This window comes from Labeo rohita, chromosome 12 (assembly GCF_022985175.1).
Source record: "Labeo rohita strain BAU-BD-2019 chromosome 12, IGBB_LRoh.1.0, whole genome shotgun sequence".
In the NCBI taxonomy this organism is placed as follows: Eukaryota; Metazoa; Chordata; class Actinopteri; order Cypriniformes; family Cyprinidae; genus Labeo; species Labeo rohita.
Window position 1 is genome coordinate 10152668 of NC_066880.1, and position 25779 is coordinate 10178446.

The following is a 25779-nucleotide window of genomic DNA, read 5'->3' on the forward strand; positions in this document are numbered from 1 at the left end:
CATTAAAGCAAGATAACACCCAGCACCCATTGGAGCTCTTTGGATAAAATATTGATTCTGACGCCACTACTGACATCAATATGTGTACTGAACACTTCTGTGGAAACAATCCCAGAATCCCTAGAGGGGCATCGCATCAACACCACTTTCCTTTTCATGTCTTTCACTTTGAGCCCAAGGGTGAATTTAGGTATGGAAAACGGTCACTATAACAAAGCAGAGAAAGGTGTGGAAAACTATCACTGAACTATCGTTGTTTACCATCATGCTTATAATGGCATGGCTAGGCGGATGTTTTGCAAATCTTTGATTCTGATAAAGCTTGTGCTAAAAAACTGTGTGTGAAAGACACAACACAATTCAAAAGTTTGAGGTGATTAAAATATTTCATTATTTTTAGAAGAAGTCTCTTATGCTCACCCAGTCTGCATTTATTTGATCCGATTGATTGTATTGAAAAATACAATAAAAATAGTGAAATGTTACTGCAATTTACGTTTTCTAATTTAATATATTTTAAAATGTAATTTGTTTCTGAGATGGCAACGCTGAATTTTCAGCTTCATTACTCCAGTCCTCAATTTCATATGATCCTTCAGAAATCATTCAAATATGCTGATTTGGACCTCAAGAAACATATATCAACAGTTGCATTGCTTAATATTTTTGTGGAAACCATAGTACTTTTTTGTTGTTTTGTGAAATAAAAAGAAAAAAACCCAGGATTTATTTAAAATAGAAACATTTTGTAATATAATAAAAGTCTTTACTGTCACTTTTGATCATTTTACGGCATGCTTGATGAATAAAAGTATTAATTTATTAAAAGTAAAAAAGAAAAAATCTTACTGACTCCAAACTTTTGAATGGTAGTGTATACAAGTATGCAATGATAAATAAATGTTTTAAAAAAGAAAATCACATTATAAACAGTATTTTATAGTTTTTATAGTACTGATAAGTTGCACATTTTGTGTACTACCTCTACAGTAAATTACACTAATTTTGACCAAAAAAAAAAAAAAAAAAAAGAGAGATAATTCAGATAATATAACCATCATGGAAAAGATGTTTTTTATAAAAAAATATTTTATGCTCATCAAGGCTGCATTTACTTGATCAAAAATACAGAAAAAACAGTAATATTGTAAAATATTATTACAGTTTAAAATAATGGTTTTCTATTTTAATATTTTTTTTAAATATAATTTCTTCCTGTGATGCAAAGCTGAATTTTCATCAGCTATTAATCCAATCATTATCACAATCAATCCTTCAGAAATCATTATAATATGCCGATTTATTACTTTTATTATCGGTGTTGTGCTGCTTAATATTTAAAAAAAAACCCCAAAAAAAACAGCTTTTATTTAAAACAGCATTTTATTAATAGAAATATTTTCAAACAATATAAGTCTTTATCAATTTAACACATCCTTGGTGAATGTGTTATCCTTTTTTTCTTTTTTCAAAAAGAGAAAGAATAAACATTTTCTGACAACAAATGATGACTTTTAACTGGTTCTTTTACTGTTCTTTGTAATTTTGTATTTATTAAAGAATCCTGGAAAAAGTATCACAGGTTCCAACAAAATATTAAGCAGCACAACATTTTTTCAACGTTTTCAACACTGATAATAAATCACCATATTAAAATGATTTCTGAAGGATCATGTGACACTTAAGACTGGAGTAATGGTGCTGAAAATTCAGATTTGCATCACAGGAATAAATTACATTTTACATAGAAAACAGTCATTTTACACTGAAATAATATTTCACAATATTACTGTTTTTTCTGGATGTTGATCAAATAAATGCAGCCTTGATGAGCATAAGAAACTTCTTTCAAAAACATTAAAAATCATACTGATCCCAAACTTTTTAATGGCAGAGTAGATTATCTGCGTGATCTATACATACATACATACCATACATTACCAATAATAAGAGTAGTATGCAATAATAGCATTCTAAACGTAGCCCCTCATACACTCTTAGTCCACCAGAAAATTCTGTCTTTATTTACTCACCCCCATGTCATTCCAAACCCGAAGACTGCATTCATTGTAAGGAGAATAGTGTGAACATTCTGCCTAAAATCTCCTTTTATGTTCTGTGAAAGAAATAACGTGATGTTTGGAATGACATGAGGCTGAGTAAACGATGACAGGATTTACATTTTATGGCAAACCGACTCTTTAACAATCTTCCAAGTGCCCAACACCGTCCACTGTTTACATACCAGTCATACGCGCTTCCAGAGATAGGCAGAGCTGTTTATGGCATTAACAAAAGTCGTTTCCTGCCATTCCGTACCACTCCTAAAGATAGTGATAATACTCTTTTGAAGGGTAGGTGGGGTTGGGGGTGACTAACTAAATATCACTGGCTCTTCTTCATCTCTTTGTACCAAAAAATGTTGTTTTTCTTGACAAGTCCTTATAAAATGAATTGCTCATTATGCCATCCAAAGGTTCACCACTACTATTGCGATAGCGCTAATGAACGTCGCCTGCAGGGCAGTGCCACAAATAAACCCGCAATTAGGAGTCATTTTCACATACAACAAGCGCACTAATGACAGTGCCACCTCTGACGATTGACAGCATAACAGCATGAACTCCAGCACTGCATGAGGTTGGTTAAAATGCTAATATGAAACACATACAGTGATATGTTTCATAAGATGTTCTCGTTATTTACAAATTTGCTTTAGCCCTCATGTTATGTTCTATTTTGACACGAAAAGGGATTTTCATTTTCTTCACACAGGGTATAACAACTTTCCAAATATTTTTTAAATTTAAAAAAAAAGGCATTTCCAGTCAAAAATGACACATATGACTATATTAGTGACAAATATTGGATATAATCTTTTACACACTACCAGCCATTTTTAGATTTTTCATGTTTTTTAAAGAATTTTCTTCTGCTTACCAAGCCTGTATTTATTTGATTTAAAATACAGAAAAACAGTAATACTGTGAAATATTTTTACTATTTAAAATAACAGTTTTCTATTTGATTATATTTTAAAATGTAATTTATTTTTGTGATCAAAGCTACATTTTCAGCATCATTACTCCGGTTTTCAGTGTCACATGATCCTTCAGAAATCATTCTAATATGTTGATTTGCTGTTCAAGAAACCTTTATTAGTGTTGTTATTATCAATATTTCTTTGATGAATAGAAATATCCAAAGATCAGCAATTATCAGAAATAAAAAGTTTTTGTAACATTTTACACTATACCATTCAAAAACTTGGAGTCACTATAATTTTGGGAAAGAAATTCTAGAAATTAATACTTTTATTAGCAAGTATGCTTTAAATTGACCAAAAGTGAAGATAAAGACATGTTACAAAAAAATTATATTTCAGATACTTTTCCTCTGAACTTTCCATTCATCAAAGAAACCTGAAAAAATTCTACTCAGCAGTTTTCAACATAATAAATAATAATAATAATCATCATCATAAATGTTTTTTGAGCAGCAAATCAGCATATTAGAGTGATTTCTAAAGGATCACGTGACGCTGAAGACTGGAGTAATGATGGTAAAAATTCAGCTTTGAAATCACAGGAATAAATTACATTTTTAAATATATTAAAATAGAAAACAGTTATTTTAAATAGTAAAAAATATTTTGACATTTGACTGTTTTTGCTGTACTTTGGATCAAATAAATGCAGGCTTGGTGAGCAGAAGAGACTTCTTTAAATAACATTAAAAATCTTACTGTTCAAAAACTTTTGACTGGTAGTGTATATACTATATATACACATATATATATATATATATATATATAATTACTGTGTCTTATTTGTTTTAATTTGGATTTGCTTTGTAGTGAATATTTTATCATTTATGCTATTATATACAATATGATGACATGACTCAAGATATGCGATAAATTATAATTTCACATACTGACAGTATTTTAGAGCATCAGCCATTTACTATTGGTAATTGCAACAAACACAGTGAGAGTATAATTCCCGGCAGAAGCAATTAGCCAGATTACTCGAGTCATTAATTTTGCAGAGAACCTTCGCCCTCGAATTTCACAAATATGTATGTCAAACTGTGCAAATTGCTTGATGAAATTGGATGTAACAGGCAATCAACCAAATAAAAACAAACAGCAATGCTTGGCAGAACATAGCGAGACAAAAAATCTATCCATTCAAGAACCACAAGACCTCCAAATGCAGTTCCTCAAACTCAAAATATAGCAGTTCAGACACTGAAATACTGCACATATGTATTTGCTTGCAAAACCACAGTACTGGCACAATCGTACATATTAAGAGCCAAACGAGTTTTGGAGAGAAGTTGGTATCGGAGACTATGATGAATGAATGCAGTTTGTGATTGGCATACCTGATGCGTCCCAGTGCAGTCCTCCGGGGCTGGCTGCCAGGCGCCGCCGTTTCCTCACACTCACGCCACCTTGACAGGAGTCTCTGGTGGGCTTGGGCAGAGGAGTCGAGGTGGTCCGCAGGGGCGATGAGGACTGAGGGGAGGCTGAAACTGGCAGGAGTGGGGAGGGTGGCAATAGATGGGTTTTCCTCTCCTGGCACTGGCTCAGATGGATAGATTCGTTCTCCAGGGGCCTGAGGAACAAAAGAGATTTCATTTCTGCTGTCACTCCACTATAATTAGCTGTCATAGCGTGATGTTTTCATGATCACAATTGAGCTCCCCCGTACCGCACAGCGTGTCATACCAGCAGTGATAAACGCACGTTTTTTTCATACCAATCAATGGTAAGAAAATTACAGCTTTCAGTTGTATGACAGAAAAAGAAGGGAATTAAGTGTGTGGAAAATGTGTGAGAACAAAATGAGAGAATATTTTAAAGCATTATATTATAGACGTCAGGCTGTATAGACAATATTATGTGTGGATTTAATGCTTAGTTTGAGTCCACTGTGTTCTACACTGTAAAAAAAAAAAATCCTGTCATTTTTAGAGAAAAAAAACAGGCAGCTGTGGTTGCCAGAATAATTCTTTTAAAACAGCACAAAAATGTAAAATACTTACAGAACAACCTGTATATTTTACAGTTTAAAACTGTAATTTACAAAAATAAATAAATAAAACATTTTGTACCTTTAATATATACTGACAACCACTACAATACCACATGTAATACAAAATATTTTTTTGAGTTTCATACTGTAAATTATAAGATGACTTGTTCTTTTACCTCCAAAAGTGGAACATTTAATAGTATTTTACTGTAATGTTTTATACCTTTAATATATACTGACAACCACTATAACACTACATATAATATCAATTTTATTTTTGTTTTATATTGTAAATTATAAGATGCCTTTTTTAACCCCCAAAAGTGGAACATTTCATAGTATTTTGCTGTGAAATAATATATACTGACAACTACTACAATACTACATATATTAGCAAATTTTTTTAGAGTTTTATACTGTAAATTATAAGATTACTTGCTCTTTTTTTACCACCTAAAATGGAACATTTCATAGTATTTTACTGTATAATTTTTGCATCTTTAATATATACTGACAACCACTACAATACCACATAAAATACCTAATATTTTGTAGTTTTATACTGTAAATTATAAGATGACTTGTTCATTTTTACCTCCAAAAGTGGAGTATTTAATAGTATTTTACTGTAAAATTGTTGTACCTTTAATATATACTGACAACCATTGCAATACAACATATAATACCAATTTATTTTTTGTAAATTATAAGATGACTTGTTTTTTACCTCCAAAAATTTTACATTTAAAAGTATTTTAATGTAAAATCACATGAAATTTCCAATTTCCCCTGTATATAATAAGGGAACTTAGCAATAACCAATTAAGATATTTTTATCATAGCATTTTTAGAATCCTTTACACTTAAAATTACTAATTTTTTACAGTGTATACCTCAAAATGGATTTGAAAAAATAGATCTAAATTTAGAAAAATATATATTTTTCAATGCAGAGACAAATAGATATACAAATAAACAAACACCAATTTGACTAAAGACATCCCTTTTTTACAATACCTGGAATCAGGAAGGGTATAGCTTTGGCTTTTCCATGATCCTCTCTTGCAGGATCCAGATTTTTTTCTTCTAAACAAAAATTCAACAATCCGTTCCATTGCAAACATGATGCTCTCATAAACTTCTTCTCTTCATGTAAAACAAGTTATTAAAGATTTTCCATGTGATTCCGCACGAGCAATGAGCAGCATATTAAACTTGAATGCACCTGTAAGACCTAACGCCACAGTTTTTCCCCAGGACTTCCCGTAGCTAAAGCCTTTTCACAGTCAAACAACGTAATCGTTCTGGAATAAAGAGAAGGCCCCTAGTTAAAAAATAAAAAAAACAAAAACAGCAGCCCCACCGAGCGCTCAGCGTCCCGCATACATATTAAATTGCACCTTCAGCTAAAGTGCGCCAGCCGCGCACACAAAAGCCATATCAGTCTGTCAAGAGTCAAATGTAGCGTATATCTGATGGTAGACTTGGCTATGTTGCTTTTGTGAGACTTGATTAACTGTAGCGAGTTAGGAGAGCTTTCCAGTGAATGCTTTGTTTCCACTGAGAGATGTAATAACACCATCGCAGTATGAAACCCCGCTTTTTGTTTTTAATAAATGGTTCTGCTGCAGCTTATGAATGTAGCCTGATTACATGAAGTTCGATGGCAGTGTGTTTCTTTTTCCACCCCAGGCAGGATTAAAACAGTATTAACTGGTCTTAGTCATTGGATGCATTGCATTTTTGTTCTTACTTCGTAGCATACGGCTTTGGGTGCTTTGATGATTCAGTTGAGGGTTGAGAGTGCCGTATAAAAGGTAGCTGAGAAGGCATGATTGCTTTTGATTGGCTATTGAAATCCTGAGAGCCACACTGATTCTACATGTGGGAGGCTGGCTGGCACTACATGTGTAATTCTCTCTTCTCTGCACTGCTCCTAATTTCAATATACATTCAAAGCTGTCAAAAAAAACAAGCATGTTTAATAAGATTCTCAAAAGTAATCAAAGGTTGTTAAACATGGAGTGAAATGTTTGGCGAGAACTACGAGTAATTTGAATTCTTAACAAAATTACTACAATTTTTTTTTTTTTTTTTAATTAAGCTTCTGACAGGTCCCAACACTGACTTTAATGTGTAAATGATGACATCATGTGGTCACTGCAAAAATTGCAGACCAGCAACTGCACTAAGATAAACATAAAGACACTATTTTCTCAAAAGCTCCTAAGATGAGACATTATATGTAAATTAATTCAGCTACTGCATGTCTACTTAACACCTAAATAAGCAAAATGCAAATGTGAGCCAGAATTCACATTTGAACATGTGAGAAGAAAGATACCACAGACTAATTAACCTGCTTGTCAATAGTCAAACAGACAGTTTAGTGGTCATTACACAAAATCTGAATTGAGTATTCTAAAGCTGTGTAGTAATCAAAAAGAAAATAAAATGCATGGTTGCATGTCTATAAGAAAAAGCAAAACACTGCTTACCAAGCAAACAGCCCACACACACACACACACAAACGTGAGATTCCTGTTTAAATATGAAACTTGCCCTTAACTGAAACGCCTACTTGAAGAAAAGCAATCAAACTGGTCTGTAACAAAGAAACAGGAACTATCCAGACCATCCTTTAAAATTCTCTCACAAACATGTTACCTGGATTCTTTATCTGTGTCTCCAGTGCCATTCTCATGGGACGGTGGTGGCAAGGAGCAAACTGAGTCCCGGCTTCTGGGTAACAAAGTAGAGGGCATACACAGCCACGTCTCCAGATCGGAGAATTTAGAGTAGCTCAGCATTTCTAAAACACTGCAGTAAAGGAATACAAAGATATATCATGTTAGTTGTGCTTTTATATATGTATATGTACAGTTGAAGTCAAAAGTTTACATACACAATGCAGAATCTGCAAAATGTTAATTATTGTAGCAAAATAAGAGGGATCATACAAAATGCATGTTATTTTTTATTTAGTGGCAACACCTCCAAGATTAAGAACCAGGGGTGTAAACTTTTGAAAAGAATGAAGATATTACAGTTGTTGCAGTTTGAGTCCCTCAGTTGTCCTCAGTGTGAAAAGATGGTCTCAAAATCCTACAGTCATTATTGGAAAGGGTTCAAATACACAAAAATGCTGGAAAACCAAAGAATTTGTAGGACCTTAAGGATTTTTTCTGAAGAACAGCAGCCAGTTTAACTGTTCAGGACAAACATGGGACTCATGAACAACTATCATTAAACAAAAAAACACAGCTGTGGACCATTCAGGTAACAACACGGTATTAACAATCAAGTGTATGTAAACTTTCAAACGAGGTCATTTTTAAAAATTCAACTATTGCTTTTCTCGTGGACTATATGTAAACATATTTTATGTGAAATATCTTATTCAGGTCAGTACTAAATAAAAAATAACATGCATTTTGTATAATCCCTCTTATTTTGGTAAAATAATTAACATTTTGCATATTCTGCAAGGTGTATGTAAACTTTTGACTTTAACTGTATGTATGTATGTATGTTTGGAGCTTACCTGTCGTCTCCCATTCCTGGGATTTCATATTTGTTGCAACCACATGGCGTTCGTGAATCCTGTGAAGCCAGCAAGCACGTTTTTTCGGTCTCATAAGACATCTTGAGCCATTTCTGAGGAAAACAGAACAACCTGTTAGTGTACCGAAAGCGGATCAAGTCAGGTTTTCTTCTACAGCCACTAATGAATCCAAGTTACACAGCCAATCCACATGGCTAATGTTTTGGACCTGAGGTCACTCCTCGGCACAGATCCCTGCTGGTGGTGCCAAACAGAAGCAAGCCAATCAAGCCTGCCCACATTATTAATGCTCATCCAGTACATAATATCTGTCTCAGTGGCCTTTTACATTTAAGCAGATGTGAATTCTGTCCTGTCCTAATACGAAATTACATTTTATAAACAATATGAGATCATAAATGCAGAAAATATCTACTGCTCATAACAATGTTACCTTTCACATTTTGCTGTTTCATAATGAATTGTTTTATTGTTTACATTTCACTGAGCAGTCAAACCAAGCAGGTTCCATTGTGACAACTTACCCCATATGGTGTGACAGCATTTCCTTGTAAATGTTTAAATGAACTCAATCTTTTTTTCCTGGACAATAACGTTACATTTTTACACCCTATTGACTTTAATGTATGTTACTACACAGAAACTGACTTTTAAAAATAAACTATCAGCTAACCACCACAGAAATGCCTTTGAACGAATGAGCTTTAGCTGAGGTGTGGTTCCGAAATGAGCTTTAAAATCTCCTCAGCTTTTCCCATTACAACCCTGTTCATGTCCCACATGTATCCATCTTTAATTACTCCTCTTCCTTTCATATAACACCCCACCTACACTGCAAACAACTCCAGTTGCGATGTTACACTGTAAAGTTTCCAGATTTCCACGCCACGTGAAATGCAGACAGCTTGATTGAATACGAACACGGACTCGTTTGGAAAAGGAGGGAATGTACCTCTTTGTTCTCCGGCTCTGGGCTCAAGGAACCGCTGCGGATCCTCAGAACATCTGCATCCTCTTCCCGTAAAAACCTGAAACTGGACTCAAAACTTCCCGTTACGTGTCTTCCACTCAGGCGTACTGAAAACTCGCTGCGAGTGCATTTAGGAACAAAAAGCTAAAGATTTCTTCAAAACTCACCAAATATGATCCCTGTTCGCCATCAGGAAGTGAAGGAACCCTGTCATCTGCTCCGAAGATATTCACTTTTCATCTCTGTTCAATAACTCGAAACTATGTTCCGCGGAGTAAAGTTTTGATAGCTTATGTTTTGCTAACGACTGTAACGTTAAAACGTCGATATTCGTTGAAACCCGTCCTGTCCAGATTTTTTTGGTGCATGTCTGTGTGAGATAAGACAGGAAATATTTATGTAGTTATGCAGGAAAATGAGGGACTGCAATTATCTCACATAAACAGTTCTTCATCTTCATGTTGATGTAACCAAAGAACATCAGCTATTTCCACTAGACAAAACGATGACTAGCCTCAGTGATATAAACTATGCAATTTTTGTACCTTCATGAGAAATACGTAGTTAACATTGTTAATTCAACTATACACTTAAAAAGCTGTGCGTTATGTGGTAAAGTACATTTTAGGTCAAAACTATTATATGAAATACACTACCCTTCAAAAGTTTGGGGTCAGTACATTTTTATTGTTTCTTTTTTCTTTTTTTTCCTTTTTTTTTAAAGAAATTAATACTTTTATTCACCAAGGATGTATTAAGTTAATAATTAAAAGTTTATTAAAAGTTAATAATAAATAATTTACATTGTTATAAAATATTTATATTTTGAATAAACACTGTACTTTTTAAACTTGTTATTCATGAAAGAATCCTGAAAAAAAAAAATCACAGGTTCCAAAAAATATTTGGCAGCACAACTGCTGATATTATCCAACATTGATCATTCTAATAATAAATCTGCATATTAGAATGATTTCTGAAGGATCATGTGACACTTAAGACTGGAGTAACAGCTGATAAAAATTCAGCTTTTCATCACAGGAATAAATTCTATTTTAAAGTATGTTAAAATAAAAAACATTATTTTATATTGTAAAAACATTTTGCAATATTACTGTTTTTTTTCTATATTTTTAATCAAATAAATGCAGCCTTGATGAGCATAAGAGACTTCTTTAAAGACTATTACAAGTCTTACTGACCCCAAACTTTTGAACGGTAGTGCATATACCTGTTTTTTTAAAAGAAGTCTCTTCTGCTCATCATTTATTTGATCCAAAATACAGCAAAAGCAGTCTTTCTGTGAAATATTTTTGTATTTAAAATAACTGCTTTCTATTTGAATATATTTTAATATGTAATTTATTCCTGTGCTCAAAGCTAAATTCATTCAGGATCATTACTCCAGGCTTCAGTGTCACATGATCCTTCAGAAATCATTTAAATATGCTGATTTGCTGTTCAAGAAAAGTTTGTCAATATTTATCAATATTTAAAACAGTTGAGTATTTTTTTTAGGATTGTTTGATTAATAGAAAGATCCAAAGATCAACATTTAACTAAGATACGTTTAACTAATATATATATATTTATTTATTTAATTTGTTTTTTGTTTTTTTTTTGAAAGAAATTCTAGAGAAAGAAATTAATGCTTTTATTTATCAAGGATGCTTTAAATTTATCAAAAGTGATGATAAAGACATTCATAAAAAGAAGAAAGAAAATCAGAAAAGAAGTAAGAAATACGTTAGAAAATATTTCTATTTCAGATAAATGCTGTTCTTCTAAACTTTTATATTCATCTAAGAAACCTAAAAAAATCTACTCAGCTGTTTTCAACATAATAATAATAAATGTTTTTTGAGCAGCAAATCAGAATATTAGAATGATTTCTGAAGGATCATGTGATTGGAGTAATGATGCTAAAAATTCAGCTTTGAAATCACAGGAATAAATTACATTTTAAAATATATTCAAATAGAAAACAGTTATTTTAAATAGTACAAATATTTTGAAATTTTACTTTTTTGCTGTACTTTTAAATAAATGCAGGTGAGTGGAAGAAACTTATTTAACAAAGAAAAAAAAAACGTTAAATTCTTACTGTTCAAAAACTTTTGACTTGTAGTGTATAATTATCTATTATATATTTGTATCTTTTCTTTAAGATGTTTTATCTTCTATTTACAATTTGTGTCTTATCAGATAAGGTCAGCAGATATTTCACTTTTAGATAAAGATGGTGAGTTGATGCTTTCATACCAAGTCATGTGAATATGACACCCCTTTAAATATTTTCCCAGAAATTAGGCCTTTTTTTCCCTGTAAGACACTAAAACGACCACATGAGGGAGCTTTACCCGAAGCATATCTTCTGAGACTGCACATATTTCCTGACTAGCAGCTTTATGGATCCAGTTGAAGTCTTTTCAGCAGAAGTGCTAAGTTATTTTTCTGAGAAATGAGACCTTTGGTGAGTCTCTAACCTCCTTGATGCACTACACAGATCACAATTGCAGATGAGCAAGAGCCCAAGAACAGCACCCAGTTATGGGAGTGGGAATAAGATGAAAGAGGCAGAGAGCATTGCACATCTGTCTGTAATTGACGGCATGGCCAGGGAATCTAGGGGAGTGTGTGGCCTTGCAGCTGTGGTGCACAGATTTGTTTTCGTTCCTTGGATACTGTGGCACCCTGGTGGCCCAAAAACTGACCCACCACAGGAATGATTCCGTACGATTCAAATGGATACGTGCAGTCCGTATGTAGAGGGTTAAAAATCAAGGTAGCCTTTAAAAGAAGAGAAACATATTGAAGAAATACTTCATTTTAGTCTGGTTACCACTCCAGGGCACACATTCTTCGTCTCATGGTAAGTTTCTCCTTTAGTCTCTAAGTCTGTGAAGCTTTCTTCTTCGTTAAACTTGCTGCATGAATGTAGTGAACTACAAACTAATTTTAGGATAAAAAGATATTTTTGTAACTTTACCTGTTTTTTTATCTTTCAAATGTTTGGGCTTGATAAGAAGACTCTAACCAGGCTGCATTTATTTAGACAAAATACATTAAAAACAGTAATATTGTTAAATGTTGTTATAATTTAAAATAACTATTTTCCATTTTATTAATATATTTTTAAAAATATATTTCATTTCAAGGAGCAATTATTCCAGTCTTCAGTGTCACACAATCCTTTAGAAATTGCTCTAATATGTTGATTTGGTGCTGAAGTAGCTATTTTTTTATTATTATCATTACTATTATGTTGAAAAAAACATTTATTTGAAATATAGCTTTTTATACAGTAGTGTATTACATTTTTATTTCAACTCTGATAAAGTCTTTAAATAACCAGTTTACAAAACAAAGTGACTATAAACTATCATTTTTTTTCATTCTTAATTTCTTGTATTATAGTACATTTTTTAATCTCCTGGGGGAAACTGAGGCATTACAAAAATTAGTAGTTATAATATATCTTTGTTTTGTCTCAAGATGCACCAGTAATTTTTTTTTTCTAAAAAATATATTTTATATAATTTATAAAAATTACTTATATGATCTAATTTAACTATGGCCTAATTCTGGCTTAGTCTAAGCTATGTCTGTAAAAACTTGCAACTTTTTTTTGTCGCAATTCTGATATAAAATCTCAATTGCGGATTATAAAGTCCAGTTTTGAGGGAGGGGGTGGGGTGGGGGGGTTCAAGACTGATAGGCTATGTTCTCAGAATTGCGAGTTTAAGCTAAATCTAATCACTTTGACTTAAAAACTAGCAACTGCGTGTTATAAAGTCGGAATTGCAAGATATAAACTCGCAATTCTGAGAAAAAAAGAGTTTATATCTTGCAATTCTGACTTTACTAAGTCAGAATTGCGTTTACATCACGCAATTCTAAAATTGCGTTTACATCACGCAATTCTAAAAAAAAAATCAGTTTATATCTCGCAATTCTGACTTTGTAACTTGCAGTTCAGGTTTATATAATGTAATTCTGACTTAATTTTTAAGAATTGCACGTATATATGACGTAATTCTGACTTTAAAACTCACAGTTGCAAGTTTATATCACATAATTCTGACTTAATTTCTAAGAATTGCGAGTTTATATCTCACAATTCTGACTTTATAACTCGCAAATGTGAGTTTACATCACGCAATTCTGAGAAAAAAATCAGTTTATATCTCGCAATTCTGACTTTGTAACTTGCAGTTCAGGTTTATATAATGTAATTCTGACTTAATTTTTAAGAATTGCACGTATATATGACGTAATTCTGACTTTAAAACTCACAGTTGCAAGTTTATATCACATAATTCTGACTTAATTTCTAAGAATTGCGAGTTTATATCTCACAATTCTGACTTTATAACTCAGAATGTGAGTTTACATCACGCAATTCTGAGAAAAAAATCAGTTTATATCTCGCAATTCTGACTTTGTAACTTGCAGTTCGGGTTTATATAATGTAATTCTGACTTAATTTTTAAGAATTGCACGTTTATATGACGTAATTCTGACTTTAAAACTCACAGTTGCAAGTTTATATAATGTAATTCTGACTTAATTTCTAAGAATTGTGAGTTTATATCTCCCAATTCTGACTTTATACTCGTAGTTGGCAATTTATATCACATAATTGTGACAATTTCTCAGAATTGCGAGCTTATTTTTTAGAATTTCGAGTTTATATTTCGCAATTCTGACTTTATTACTCGCATCTTCTATTTTATATCACGCCATTCTAAAAGAAAAATCAAATTTGCGAGTTTATATCTCGCAGTTCTGACTTTATTTCTAAGAACTGCTAGTTCATATCTCGCAATTCTGACTTCATAATCTGCAGTTGCGAGTTAATTTCACGTAATTCTTACTTAATTTCTAAGAATTGTGAACTAATATCTCACAATTCCGACTTTATAACTCGCAACTGAGAGTTTATATCTAAGAGTTCTGATAAAAAAAAAACTAAGTATTGCGGGTTTGTATCTCACAGTTCTTAGAAATAAAGTCAGAAATGCGAGTTTGAATGCAATTCTGAGAAAAAGTCAGAATTGCTTCCATTCAATACAGCATCATACAGTACTGTAAACAATAACATAGAATAAAAAAATACATATACTCTGAAAAATGTATTTATTTACATACCTTTATTCAAAGCTAATCCAAAATGTTTTTTTTTTAAATTAAATGTGAATGTACATAGTGAATGACTGAGCAATAATTTTGCCAAAAAGACATGGATTGATGAATCAATGAATACATAAATAAATATAATAATTCACTTTTAATCTAAGGATTTGCAACTAAATATAATAACTTGCTTTTTATCTAAGGGTTTGCAACTGGTTTGCATTAAAAATTGGTTGTTATTTTTGGATCTTAGAAATGCTGCAACGAACTGAAGCCATTTCGGCATCACTGGTAAAGAGCAAGAGGAACCTGAAAGTAACCAAGCAAAAGTGAATTAAACATCCTAGCGACTTTTAGTGGACGATGAGCACTGATCATTCTGTACTGAAGGGTTCAGCCCTGGTTAATGGAGCAGAGCTGGCCACAGCCACTGGAGGAGCGGAGGGGTCCTGCTCTCGCTGTACTCTTCCATTTGGTGTTGTTTTCCTGATCATTGGCGTTGCAGTCACAGCGGTAGCTTACAGCTTCAACACCCACGGATCAACCATCTCCATTCTGGGACTTCTGCTCCTCATCAGCGGACTGTTGCTTCTGGGATTCAGTGCCGTATGCAGAAGATGTAGAAAGAGAAGAAAAATGGACAAAGCGTGGGAGAGTCAGACTGACCTGGTGGAAAGTTTGAGGAATAGTTTTGATTAAAAAAAGTTTGGAATTTGTAAAATGTATTCATTGAATTAATTTGTTATTATGATTCAGTTTATTAAAATACATTGTTTTCTAAATATTGCATTAAACATTGCATGAGTTTGTTGGGTTTTTTAGCAGTGTTTAGTTTCTAAAGAATCAGACTGACCCAGATCACATCTTTGCATAAAAAATAACCAGGTTTTGATTAAACTGTACAATTCGCATGACATACTTTAAGGTTAAAAAATCTGCTTTGAATGAAAATATTGGTGACTTCAAATCACATAAAAACCAGAGCAGTACGTTCATTCAGATTCTAAACAGATTATGCTCTGTGTCATGTATGCTTTGCATGCCCCCCATCTGTGACCTTCTTTTCAAGACCTCATTTATTCTTTTAGTCCATCTGGTACCTTTACACTATAATCCTTGTCAAACTATAAAACTTTGGGCAGGTGGTATGTGCTGGTGTTCACCGCACAGCTGTAACTGTAATAGATGCTGATGGACAGATCAAGACATGAATAGACAGATGTTGCAACCCAGATTAAATAAAGAAAATCACTCTACTTTGGCTTTCTCCTCCATTAACACAAACGTCAATGTGTATCCTTGGTTTACTTTTGGGTATACGACCAAATATCACATTTCAGTTTTATTTTTATAGTTGAGAAGTGTTAAAATGACTTATTTTTAAATATTGCTTAATTTTTTGGACACTTTCATAGTGTACTTTGGCCTAAAATTATAAATACACATATATATATATTTATAAAATCATACAATGTTATGAAATATACTAAAAATGCATAAATATGTTAAAAATATGATTCCTCCACACATAATCATAAATCTGTGTTTTGGCTTCAGTTATATCACCATTTATATCACCATGACATAATAACAAAAACCTTTATTTTTCTTTATGTTATGGCTATATTTAATGATCATCATTTTAAATATCAAAATATTTTATTATGATTAAACAAAAGGATTTTTCAAAAGTTTTTTATATAAATCCATTAAAACTTAATCTAGATAAAATGCTACAACATTTAAAATGGCTCCAAAAGCAGCTTTAAATCTGCTTTTTGGCTTCTGTTTTACGTCACAGTCCATTTATTATGACATAACAGCTATTTCTGAGTCATTTTTTTTAGTTTACACTAAGTCTGTCCCCGAACACACTTAGTATGCCTTATTTTATGGCAATATAAAATAATTAAATATAATTTAGTCCATATATAGTCATTTAACAGACACTGAAAATTCGAATTCTGAAAATTATGCTTTTAAAACTCGTATTATTACTCGTATTATGTATTAATATATATGAAAATAATGTAATAATGTCTCTAATGACTCTAATAATGACAAACAGCATGTTTTTTTTATAAATCCACATAAAATGCATCCAGACTTTTTTCTAAATGCCAAAAAATTATATATATATATATATATATATATATTCCATATATAGTCATTTAACAGACACTGAAAATTCGAATTCTGAAAATTATGCTTTTAAAACTCGTATTATGTATTACTCGTATTATGTATTAATATATATATATATATATATATATATATATCGTACTATGTTCAAACTAAAAAATGTTACCCATAAAAATAAATGCAAAATATTGGGGAGGGAGGAAAAAAATGCATATTATTTTTTTTTTTTTAATAAATCCATATAAAATGCATCCAGACTTTTTTCTAAATGCCAAAAAAAAACAAAAAATTTTTTTTTTAATGCTTTTAAAACTCGTATTATGTATTAATATATATATATATATATATATATATATAGTACTATATTCAAACTAAAAAATGTTACCCATAAAAATGAATGCAAAATATTGGGGAGGGAGGGAAAAAAATGCATATTACACGTTCCCAAAATACCACACACATTAAATTTGCTTTTTGGCTTGAGTGTTATGTCACGGTCCATTAATAATGACATAACTAAAAGTCGTGCATTACAAAATACTTAGTGAAATCCCACATTGACGTGCTGCTGGCAAAAAGACACGAGGTGGGACATGCTAAAAATTGTACTCCACCCATTCACCGCATAATTTGGCCAAATCCATCGCGCAATGTGCAGTTGGCAAAATTAAAATGGCAGCTTAAGCTATTAAAGTGAGCAGCTTTTAATCATTGGCTGCAGGAACTCAAGGTTGGTGGAATGGAAGGGGAGGGATTAAAGTCTTTGAACGGCAGAGCGAAATCTCCTCTCTGATCTCTGCACAGGGCCCTGCTGCTGTTCGCCGGGATATCCCTACTACTGCACGCTTTGCCGAAGAGCCCGACGGGAGTCCATGGTGCCCACATTTCTCTCAGAGCGCGGAGTCAGGGATGCAGCGTCGCCATGGGTCTCATGGAGTTTTACCTGGAGATTGATCCAGTCACTCTAAACCTCATCATCCTCATCGCCAGCTACGTCATCCTGCTTCTGGTCTTTCTTATTTCTTGCATTCTGTACGACTGCCGCGGCAAAGACCCTTCCAAGGAGTACGTTTCCGAGCCCCCGGCCCCTCAGCAGCAGTCTCCCATCCGGCTTGTGGTGATGCAAAACTCTCCGGCCTCGTCGCGTTATAACGAACAGAACAACACAGCTGCCTCCAACTTCGCGCCTCTGACCCCTGACATGCGTGAGAAGAGGAGCACGCTGGTCTGACACATCCACAGTCTGCTGATGATTGACTTTCTCTTGTTTTTCCCTTTTGGACACGTTCAGTCTTCTAGAAGTTAATAAATGTTACAATTTGAACCTAATTTGAGCTGAAACAGGTAAGATATCAAACCTTCTCACTGACCTGAATATATGACCCATTTATTTTTTATTTTTATTTTTATTTTTTGCTCTTTTATCTGTCCAAGCTGATGTTATTTATACAATTTCGATGGAAGATTTATAACGAGAAATTAAACAAATTGATACTTACTGACATTATACAGTATTGTTTGCAAAAACACACACACACACACACGTTTGTTTTTGTGAATTGTGGGGACTTTCCATTGACCTCTATAGATTTTATACTGACCAAACGATATTGTCTATCTCCTAACCCAACCCTAACCCTAAACCTAGCCCTCACAGAAAACATGTTTACATGGTTACACTTTCAGATAAACATCATTTACTATTTTTAATCATTTTTTAACATTGTGGGGACCGGCCTGGTCCCCACAATGTCAAAAATTTCAGGGTTTACTATCCTTGTGGGAACATTTGGTCCCCACAATGTAGCAAAAACAAGTACACACACACACACACACTCAAAAAGTCTTTATATAAATTTTAAAAGTTATTTTGTGATGAAATACTAATATTGTCAAACAGGATAATGTTTTTTATAAATTCATAAAAATACATCTAGAATTTTACCATAATGACGAAAAACTAATTTAAATAAACTATTTATTTTAATAATTATATATATATATATATATATATATATATATATATTACAGTATATTAAAATATTATTTCAATATTATGTATTATTTTACGTTTTCACAGACATATTCCTTTTCTAGGTAGAGAAAATGACGACATGATAAATTCTTTAGTATTGATGGCCATTAACAGGAAGAAGGCATTTGGTAGCACAGGGATTAACTGCAGCAACATCAAGTGTCTGTACTATTGCGTCATCATCCAAATAAACATACAAACCAAAATGGCCGTAGTGACCGTAATGTTTTACGCACTATGGTCTTTATCCAGATAAGATGGTTATATAAATACAATATTGTGTAAAATTTGATTCAACTTACTTAAATGGTAAAATGCAAAAGAAGAGGAGTTCTTATGGTCATTTTGAATTCATTTCTCTTCGGTTAGTCAAATGTTGCAACTTTTAGCTGGCATGATTTTGATTTAATACTAGAGCAGGACTGACTACACTTAAATAACCACTCAATACACATTATTTTACATACACTTTTGTGTGGACATAGATGCTTCAAATCACTTTTTGTTGGTTTGAATGTCTTGTTGGTTAGAATTTATATTTCTAATCAGACTTGAGTATTTTTTGTTGCATGTGTCTATGGAAGTTTATTTCCGCCACAGAATTTATATCTCAAAAGTCAGAATTCTGAGAGGTTGCAAGAGACTTGCAATCTTTATTTTTTTCCTTGGAATTCTGAGATTGTATCTCACAATTCTGACTTTTTTCTTTAATCTAACTCAGAATTCAGATAGAAAAAATTATGAATTCCGAGATGCAGACTTAGAATTCTGAGGAAAAAAGACATCAAAATTCTGAGAGGTAAACTTGCCATTTTTTTACGTTTTCCAATTAATTCAGAGTTTTCATCTCACAATTCTGACTTGTTTTCTTTAATCTAAGTCAGAATTCTGATAAAAAAAGACAGAATTCCAATAACAAATCTCAAAAATCTGAGGTAAACTTGCAATTTTTTACTTTTTTTTCTCTGAATTCTGAGTTTATATTTCACAATTCTGACTTTTTTCTTTAATCTAACTCGGAATTCAGAGAAAAAAGTCAGAATTCCAAGATGCAAGTTCAGAATTCTGAGGAAAAAAGACAGAGTTCCAAGAACAAACATCAAAATTCTGAGAGGTAAACTTGCCATTTTTACTTTTTCCAATGAATTCAGAGTTTTCAATTCACAATTCTGACTTGTTTTCTTTAATCTAACTCAGAATTCTGAGGAAAAAAAGACAGAATTCCAAGAACAAATGTCAAAAATCTGAGGTAAACTTGCAATTTTTACTTTTTTTTGAGTTTATATCTAACAATTCTGACTTTTTTCTTTCATCTAACTCAGAATTCAGAGAAAAAAGCCAGAATTCCGAGATGAAAATTCAGAATTCTGAGGAAAAAAGACAATTCCGAGAACAAACATCAAAATTCTGAGGTAAACTTGCCATTTTTTACTTTTTTTTCTCTGAATTCTGAGTTTATATCTTACAATTCTGACTTTTTTCTTTAATCTAACTCAGAATTCAGATGGAAAAAAGTCATTCCAAGATGCAAACTCCAAGAACAAACATCAAAATTCTGAGATGTAAATTTGCCTTTTTTTTTTTCTCACAATTGTGTTTTATTTCCTTTATTCTAACTCGGAAATCTCAAAAAATCTCAAAAAAGTCAGACTTCCAAGATGCAAATTCAAAAGTCAGAGGACAAAAATCTAAATTCTGAGATATACATTTGAAATGTTTTTTTTTCCTCAGAATTCTGAGTATATATCTCACAATACGTATAAGTGTATCTGAAATATTTTGATTTCAATAAATTTGCTGTAAGCTAATGTATAAACATTGATAAATTAATAAATAGCAATTTAAAAGCATTAGAAAGCAAGTAAATACTGTCTATGTCTATAAAACATCTGTCTTAATGTATAATAAAGAAGTTGCCAGATTTGAATAATGACCAGTGCTATTTTTTCCCCTCCGGTAATAGTTTTATGATTAAATAAACCATTAAAGATAACCAAATTAACCATTAAAGTTATTTTTAAATTAAAATTAGTCTATATTTGTTTAGTACATTCTGTTAAATATACAGTTTTAGCACATCTACCATTGTTGATATTAATCTGGGCTGTTTATGTGCATTATTGCTGACATTACGGTACCATAATATGAATTCTTGCTAATAACCTTTTGGTTTCTGCCGGACATTTTTGCCTATAACTATAATTTTACCGTAACATAAAGAAACAAATATCACATGAAACATCAAACTTTTTTGTGGTCAGGTCTCAAATTACATTTCTATAAATCTACATATTTTTTGCAATTTGTTGTTCTTTTGAGCTCCTTTTAGAACCTGTTTAAAGAGACAGTGTTCGCTATTAGAATTACGTAACACGACCCTCTGACATTCATTGATAATACACCAAATCGCATTTGCCACTGCAGGCGCAGTCGATAAAACAGTCTTTAATGTTCTCTTCTCTTTTCTGTTTCAGAGCATCCATCTGCATTCATTAGTTTATTGTGGACAATTTCATCATGGAAATGGAGTTATTTTATCCTCTGGACACTGGATAGAAGCCAGTGGAAGACACATGTGCATGCCTGAACAGAGCAAATGTCTGGGCACGTGTACAGTCATAATGTTAGCTGCTGTAGAAATGACGTGATTATGCAGGTTTGTCAAAAGCATGAATGCTGCCCATGTAGTGTACGACGCTAAGTACATCACTTGTACATTTTGAATGTGTTCATTGTGAAGTTTGAATGTGTGTGTTTGTAAAATGTGTAAACATATAGGTATATTATAAAGAATACATTTAGAATAATGTAATATTGTCTCATAGTTAAACAATATATAGAAAATTCTAATTCAGTCAACGTTGAGGAAACCACTTGGCTAAATGCAATTGTTATCAGATGTAAAACATCTATATTTATGCATTGCATTTTTGCTTTTTTCCAAAGCAACTTACTTTGCATTCTATGTATATATTTTGATAGTAGGCTTTATGTGTTCCCCAGGAATCAAACTTATGACATTGATGTCACTAGCGCTATGCCGTTGAGCAGTCAAGCTACATCATCTAAAATGCAATCTATTTATGAAGTACAATGATAGATGTTTTTTTGTGTTAAATATATTACGATTTTTTCAGCAAATAGATTTTGTTTGACAATCAAGTGGTAAAAAAGTAATGAGATTTGATTCCTGTTCTCACTAATATTACATTCAGAGAGCTGTATTCTCAACAGTTAATTGCTGAATAAAAGCAAATTAATTTTTCTAATCAGACCTGAGCATTTTTTGTTGCCCGTGGAAGCTATTTCTGCCACAGACTAAAAAAAAAGTAATTGTGACTTTATATCTCAAAATTCAGACTCAGAATTCCAAGAAAAAACGTTTACATCTCACATTCTGAGTTAAAGAAAAAAAGTCAGACTTCCAAGATCCAAACCCTGAATTCTGAGGAAAAAAGACAGAATTCTCATGTGAGTTTGCATCTCACAATTCCGACTTTTTTCTTTAATCTAACTCAGAATTCAGAGAAAAAAGTCAGAATTTTGAGATGCAAACTTAGAATTTTGAGAAAAAAGACATAATTCCAAGGGCAAACATCAAAATTCTGAGATGATATATTGCAATTTTTACTTTTTGCTGAGAATTCTAAATTTACATCTTGCAATTCTGACTCTCTTGCTTATTCTAACTCGGGAATACTGAGAAAAAAACTCAGAATTCTCATGTGAGTTTGCAAAAAAGACAGAATTCCAAAAACAAACTTCAAATTTCTGAGATGTAAATTTGCAATTTTCACTTTTTTCCCATGAGAATTCCGAATTTACATCTTGCAATTCTGACTTTCTTGCTTTATTCTAACTCAGAATACGGAGGGAAAAAGTCAGAATTCCAAGATGCAAACTGAAAATTCCAGAGAAAGAATTCCAAAAACAAACTTCAAATTTCTGAGATGTAAATTTGCAATTTTTACTTTTTTTCCCATGAGAATTCCGAATTTACATCTTGCAATTCTGACTTTCTTGCTCTATTCTAATTCAGAATACGGAGGGAAAAAACTTAATTCTGAGATGCAAACTCAGAATTCGAAGGATAAAAGACATAATTTCAAAAACAAACATAGATTTGCAATTTTTACTTTTTTTTTTCTTTCAGAATTCCAGATTTACATCTCGCAATTCTGACTTCTTTATTCTAACTTGGAATTCTGAGAAAAAAAGCTTAAATTCCAAGCTGCAAACACAGAATTCTGAGGAAAAAAAAAATTCTGAAATGTAAATTTGTGATTTTTATTTGGAATTTGGAATTTACTCTGAAACATTTTTCTCAGAATTCCAAGTTAGAATAAAAGAAAAAGACAGAATTGTTCTTGGAATTCTGTCTTTTTTCTTTTTTTCGAATTCTGAGTTTGCATCTCAGAATTCTGACTTTTTTTCTCTTCTGTCTTTTTTTTCTCAGAATTCTGAATTTACATCTCACAATTCTGACGTTTTTTTTCTAACTCGGAATTCTGAGAAAAAAAGTCAAATTCCAAGATGCAAACCCAAAAATCAGAGGGGGGGAAAAATCTGGGATGTCAATTTGCAATTTGGACATTTTTTCCCTCAGAATTCTGAGTTTACATCTTCTAACCAATTTCTGGCCATTCTGAATTTACAGTCACAGCTGACAATTTGCAACTGCGCAGTTTTGCAGTTTTGAGTTGATATCTCATAACTCAGACTTTTCTTCTCAGAATTGCGAGATAAAAAGTCACAATTACCTTTTTTATTATTTTATTCCATGACGAAAACAAGCTTCCATATGTATCAGCATGGTAAGAGCTGTGCTAAAAACCAACTGCTCCTGAATATGAGTAAATCTTGAATCATTTTAATAATTCCTAACTGAATTCACAGAGAAAACAGGTCTACATACCAATCGCACGTGGCTAAAACTGAACACTGGCCCTCAATTGATCAGGGTCATATATCCTCTGTTGGCCTGGAGTTGGAGAGGGCAAGCTAGGGTATGGACAGTGTAGGATGAGGATGCGACCAGTGTAAGGTTTGTAATTCCTGTTGCCTGGACTTTCTTTCAGATGGATTGCAGCCAGGCTGAACGCAGGCTGGGATTAATGTTAGATCCCAATCTGCTCCCTCTGCATTTACAAATGGCTTTATATAACTCCTAGTCTATTTGATAAATGCTACATAATCCCACAGGAAGTCATCTGTGTTTGTCTGGAGTAAGAGGTCATTTAGGCCACACCCAGAAGCAGCACGTACTGGAGGTCTGCTATGAACACGTCACTGCAGGAATGTAGTGACCGTCATGCTGTTGACAGAAAGCCCATTTTACAACATGCCAAAGCTTTAGACAGAGAGTGCATGACCGCTTGCATGCATGTCAAAGGGATGTACTGCTTAACAGAGTATTTTCTGGAATTAATGGCTATAGTTTCTATATATGGCCTACTTTGTGTATTATTATTACATCTTATATCAGAATCAGAAAGAGCTTTATTGCCATGTATGTTTGCGCATACAAGAAATTTGTTTTAGTGTCATTAGCTTCCAGTACTCAGAGACAGTACAGACATACAACAGCATACAGACAATAAAAATAAGATGAGAATAAAATACACACACACACACACACACATATATATATATATATATGAACTTGCAGTATTCTTATATTATGTACATAAAATAATAATGTAATATTTATTATATTTAATATGTAAAAAATAATTTCTGAAAAATTAATTTATGTAAATTTATGATTATTATTCTCATTAATAAAATCTAAAATTTCTAAAATTATTATTTTAAATTATAAAATAATAATTACAACAGTAATAATGATAATTATAGCACGTACATATTTAATATATTCTTAAATTTTATATATATATACATATATATATATATTTATTTTTTTTTTTTTACAAATTTTTAATATATAGTATTATTAGCAATAAAGTAACACTTATGATGTAAACATTTTAATTACATAATTATATTATAAATTTCACTTATTATCATTTTCATTCATATTATTTCATTGCATATTCTAAGGTATATGTAATATTATTATTTCATATATTTCAAAACAACTTGTGAATATATGTATTATTAATAGTAAAATAATAATTATAACATCTAAACCTTTTAAATCATATATGCATATATCTTATACATATATATGGGTGTGTGTGGGTGGGTGTTCTGAATATATATTAATAAGTAAAATAATTTTAAACATCTAAACATTTAAATTATTTAATATAATATAATATAAAAAATATTAATTATTTCATTCTTTAATATATATTATTTCTATTTTTTATTTAATTGTATATATATTTTAAACAAATTTGGAATATACTGTATATTATTATTAATAGTAAAATAATAATTATAACATAAATACTTAAACTATATTATATTATAAATTATATATTTATAATTATATAATATAATTACATATAAATATAATTTAATGTTTAGATGTTATAATTATTATTTTACTATTATTAATAAAAATATAATTAAATAATGCATTTAGTTAAAAATGTAAAATATTATGTTAATATTATTATTTCCTTATTTATATACATATATAAGAAAGTCATTGCACATGTTCTGTTTTTTTTTTTTCTCTCCATATATACCTAAGAGGAGAGGCAGCAATATCAAATAATCATTTTCAAATATATCTCCAATGCTATTACATCTGTTGTTGATGATGATATTGATGACGCCAGTCATGATGAACCCGTCCATAAAGAGCAGTAAGAATATTTTGTAACCCAAATGACGGAAAATTGACAACAAACATTCATTTTTGGATACACAGTGATCTCTAGCGGTACATTTGAGAATAACATCTACATTGTTCAATCCT

At 31.8% G+C, this 25779-nt stretch overlaps 3 protein-coding genes across 5 annotated transcripts in view; 2 read left to right on the forward strand and 1 right to left on the reverse strand.

The window, feature by feature from the left end:
* The window catches only part of ankfn1 (ankyrin repeat and fibronectin type III domain containing 1), a 103369-nt gene extending 92226 nt beyond the window's left edge, over positions 1–11143 (reverse strand). The window contains exons 1-5 of one of the 2 annotated variants that reach the window (XM_051124306.1): positions 9745–11143; positions 9560–9641; positions 8587–8699; positions 7710–7862; positions 4390–4622 (exon numbers count right to left, since the gene is read on the reverse strand). In XM_051124306.1, the coding sequence (XP_050980263.1) occupies positions 4390–4622; positions 7710–7862; positions 8587–8699; positions 9560–9641; positions 9745–9791 (628 nt within the window). In that variant the 5' untranslated portion in view covers positions 9792–11143. Of the gene's footprint in view, positions 1–4389; positions 4623–6059; positions 6129–6795; positions 6943–7709; positions 7863–8586; positions 8700–9559; positions 9642–9744 lie in introns of those variants that run through there. The other variant, XM_051124307.1, reaches the window with a different exon arrangement.
* The window catches only part of si:ch73-256g18.2 (small integral membrane protein 36), a 25719-nt gene extending 3617 nt beyond the window's left edge, over positions 1–22102 (forward strand). The window contains exons 1-3 of one of the 2 annotated variants that reach the window (XM_051124311.1): positions 17598–18199; positions 20213–20302; positions 21365–22102. In XM_051124311.1, the coding sequence (XP_050980268.1) occupies positions 17778–18086 (309 nt within the window). In that variant the 5' untranslated portion in view covers positions 17598–17777 and the 3' untranslated portion in view covers positions 18087–18199; positions 20213–20302; positions 21365–22102. Of the gene's footprint in view, positions 1–17597; positions 18200–20212; positions 20303–21364 lie in introns of those variants that run through there. The other variant, XM_051124310.1, reaches the window with a different exon arrangement.
* Positions 15077–15412, forward strand: LOC127174574 (transmembrane protein 100). Its single transcript, XM_051125072.1, has one exon. It carries the CDS (start codon positions 15077–15079, stop codon positions 15410–15412), a length of 336 nt encoding a protein of 111 aa, XP_050981029.1.
* Positions 22103–25779: the final 3677 nt, after the last annotated feature.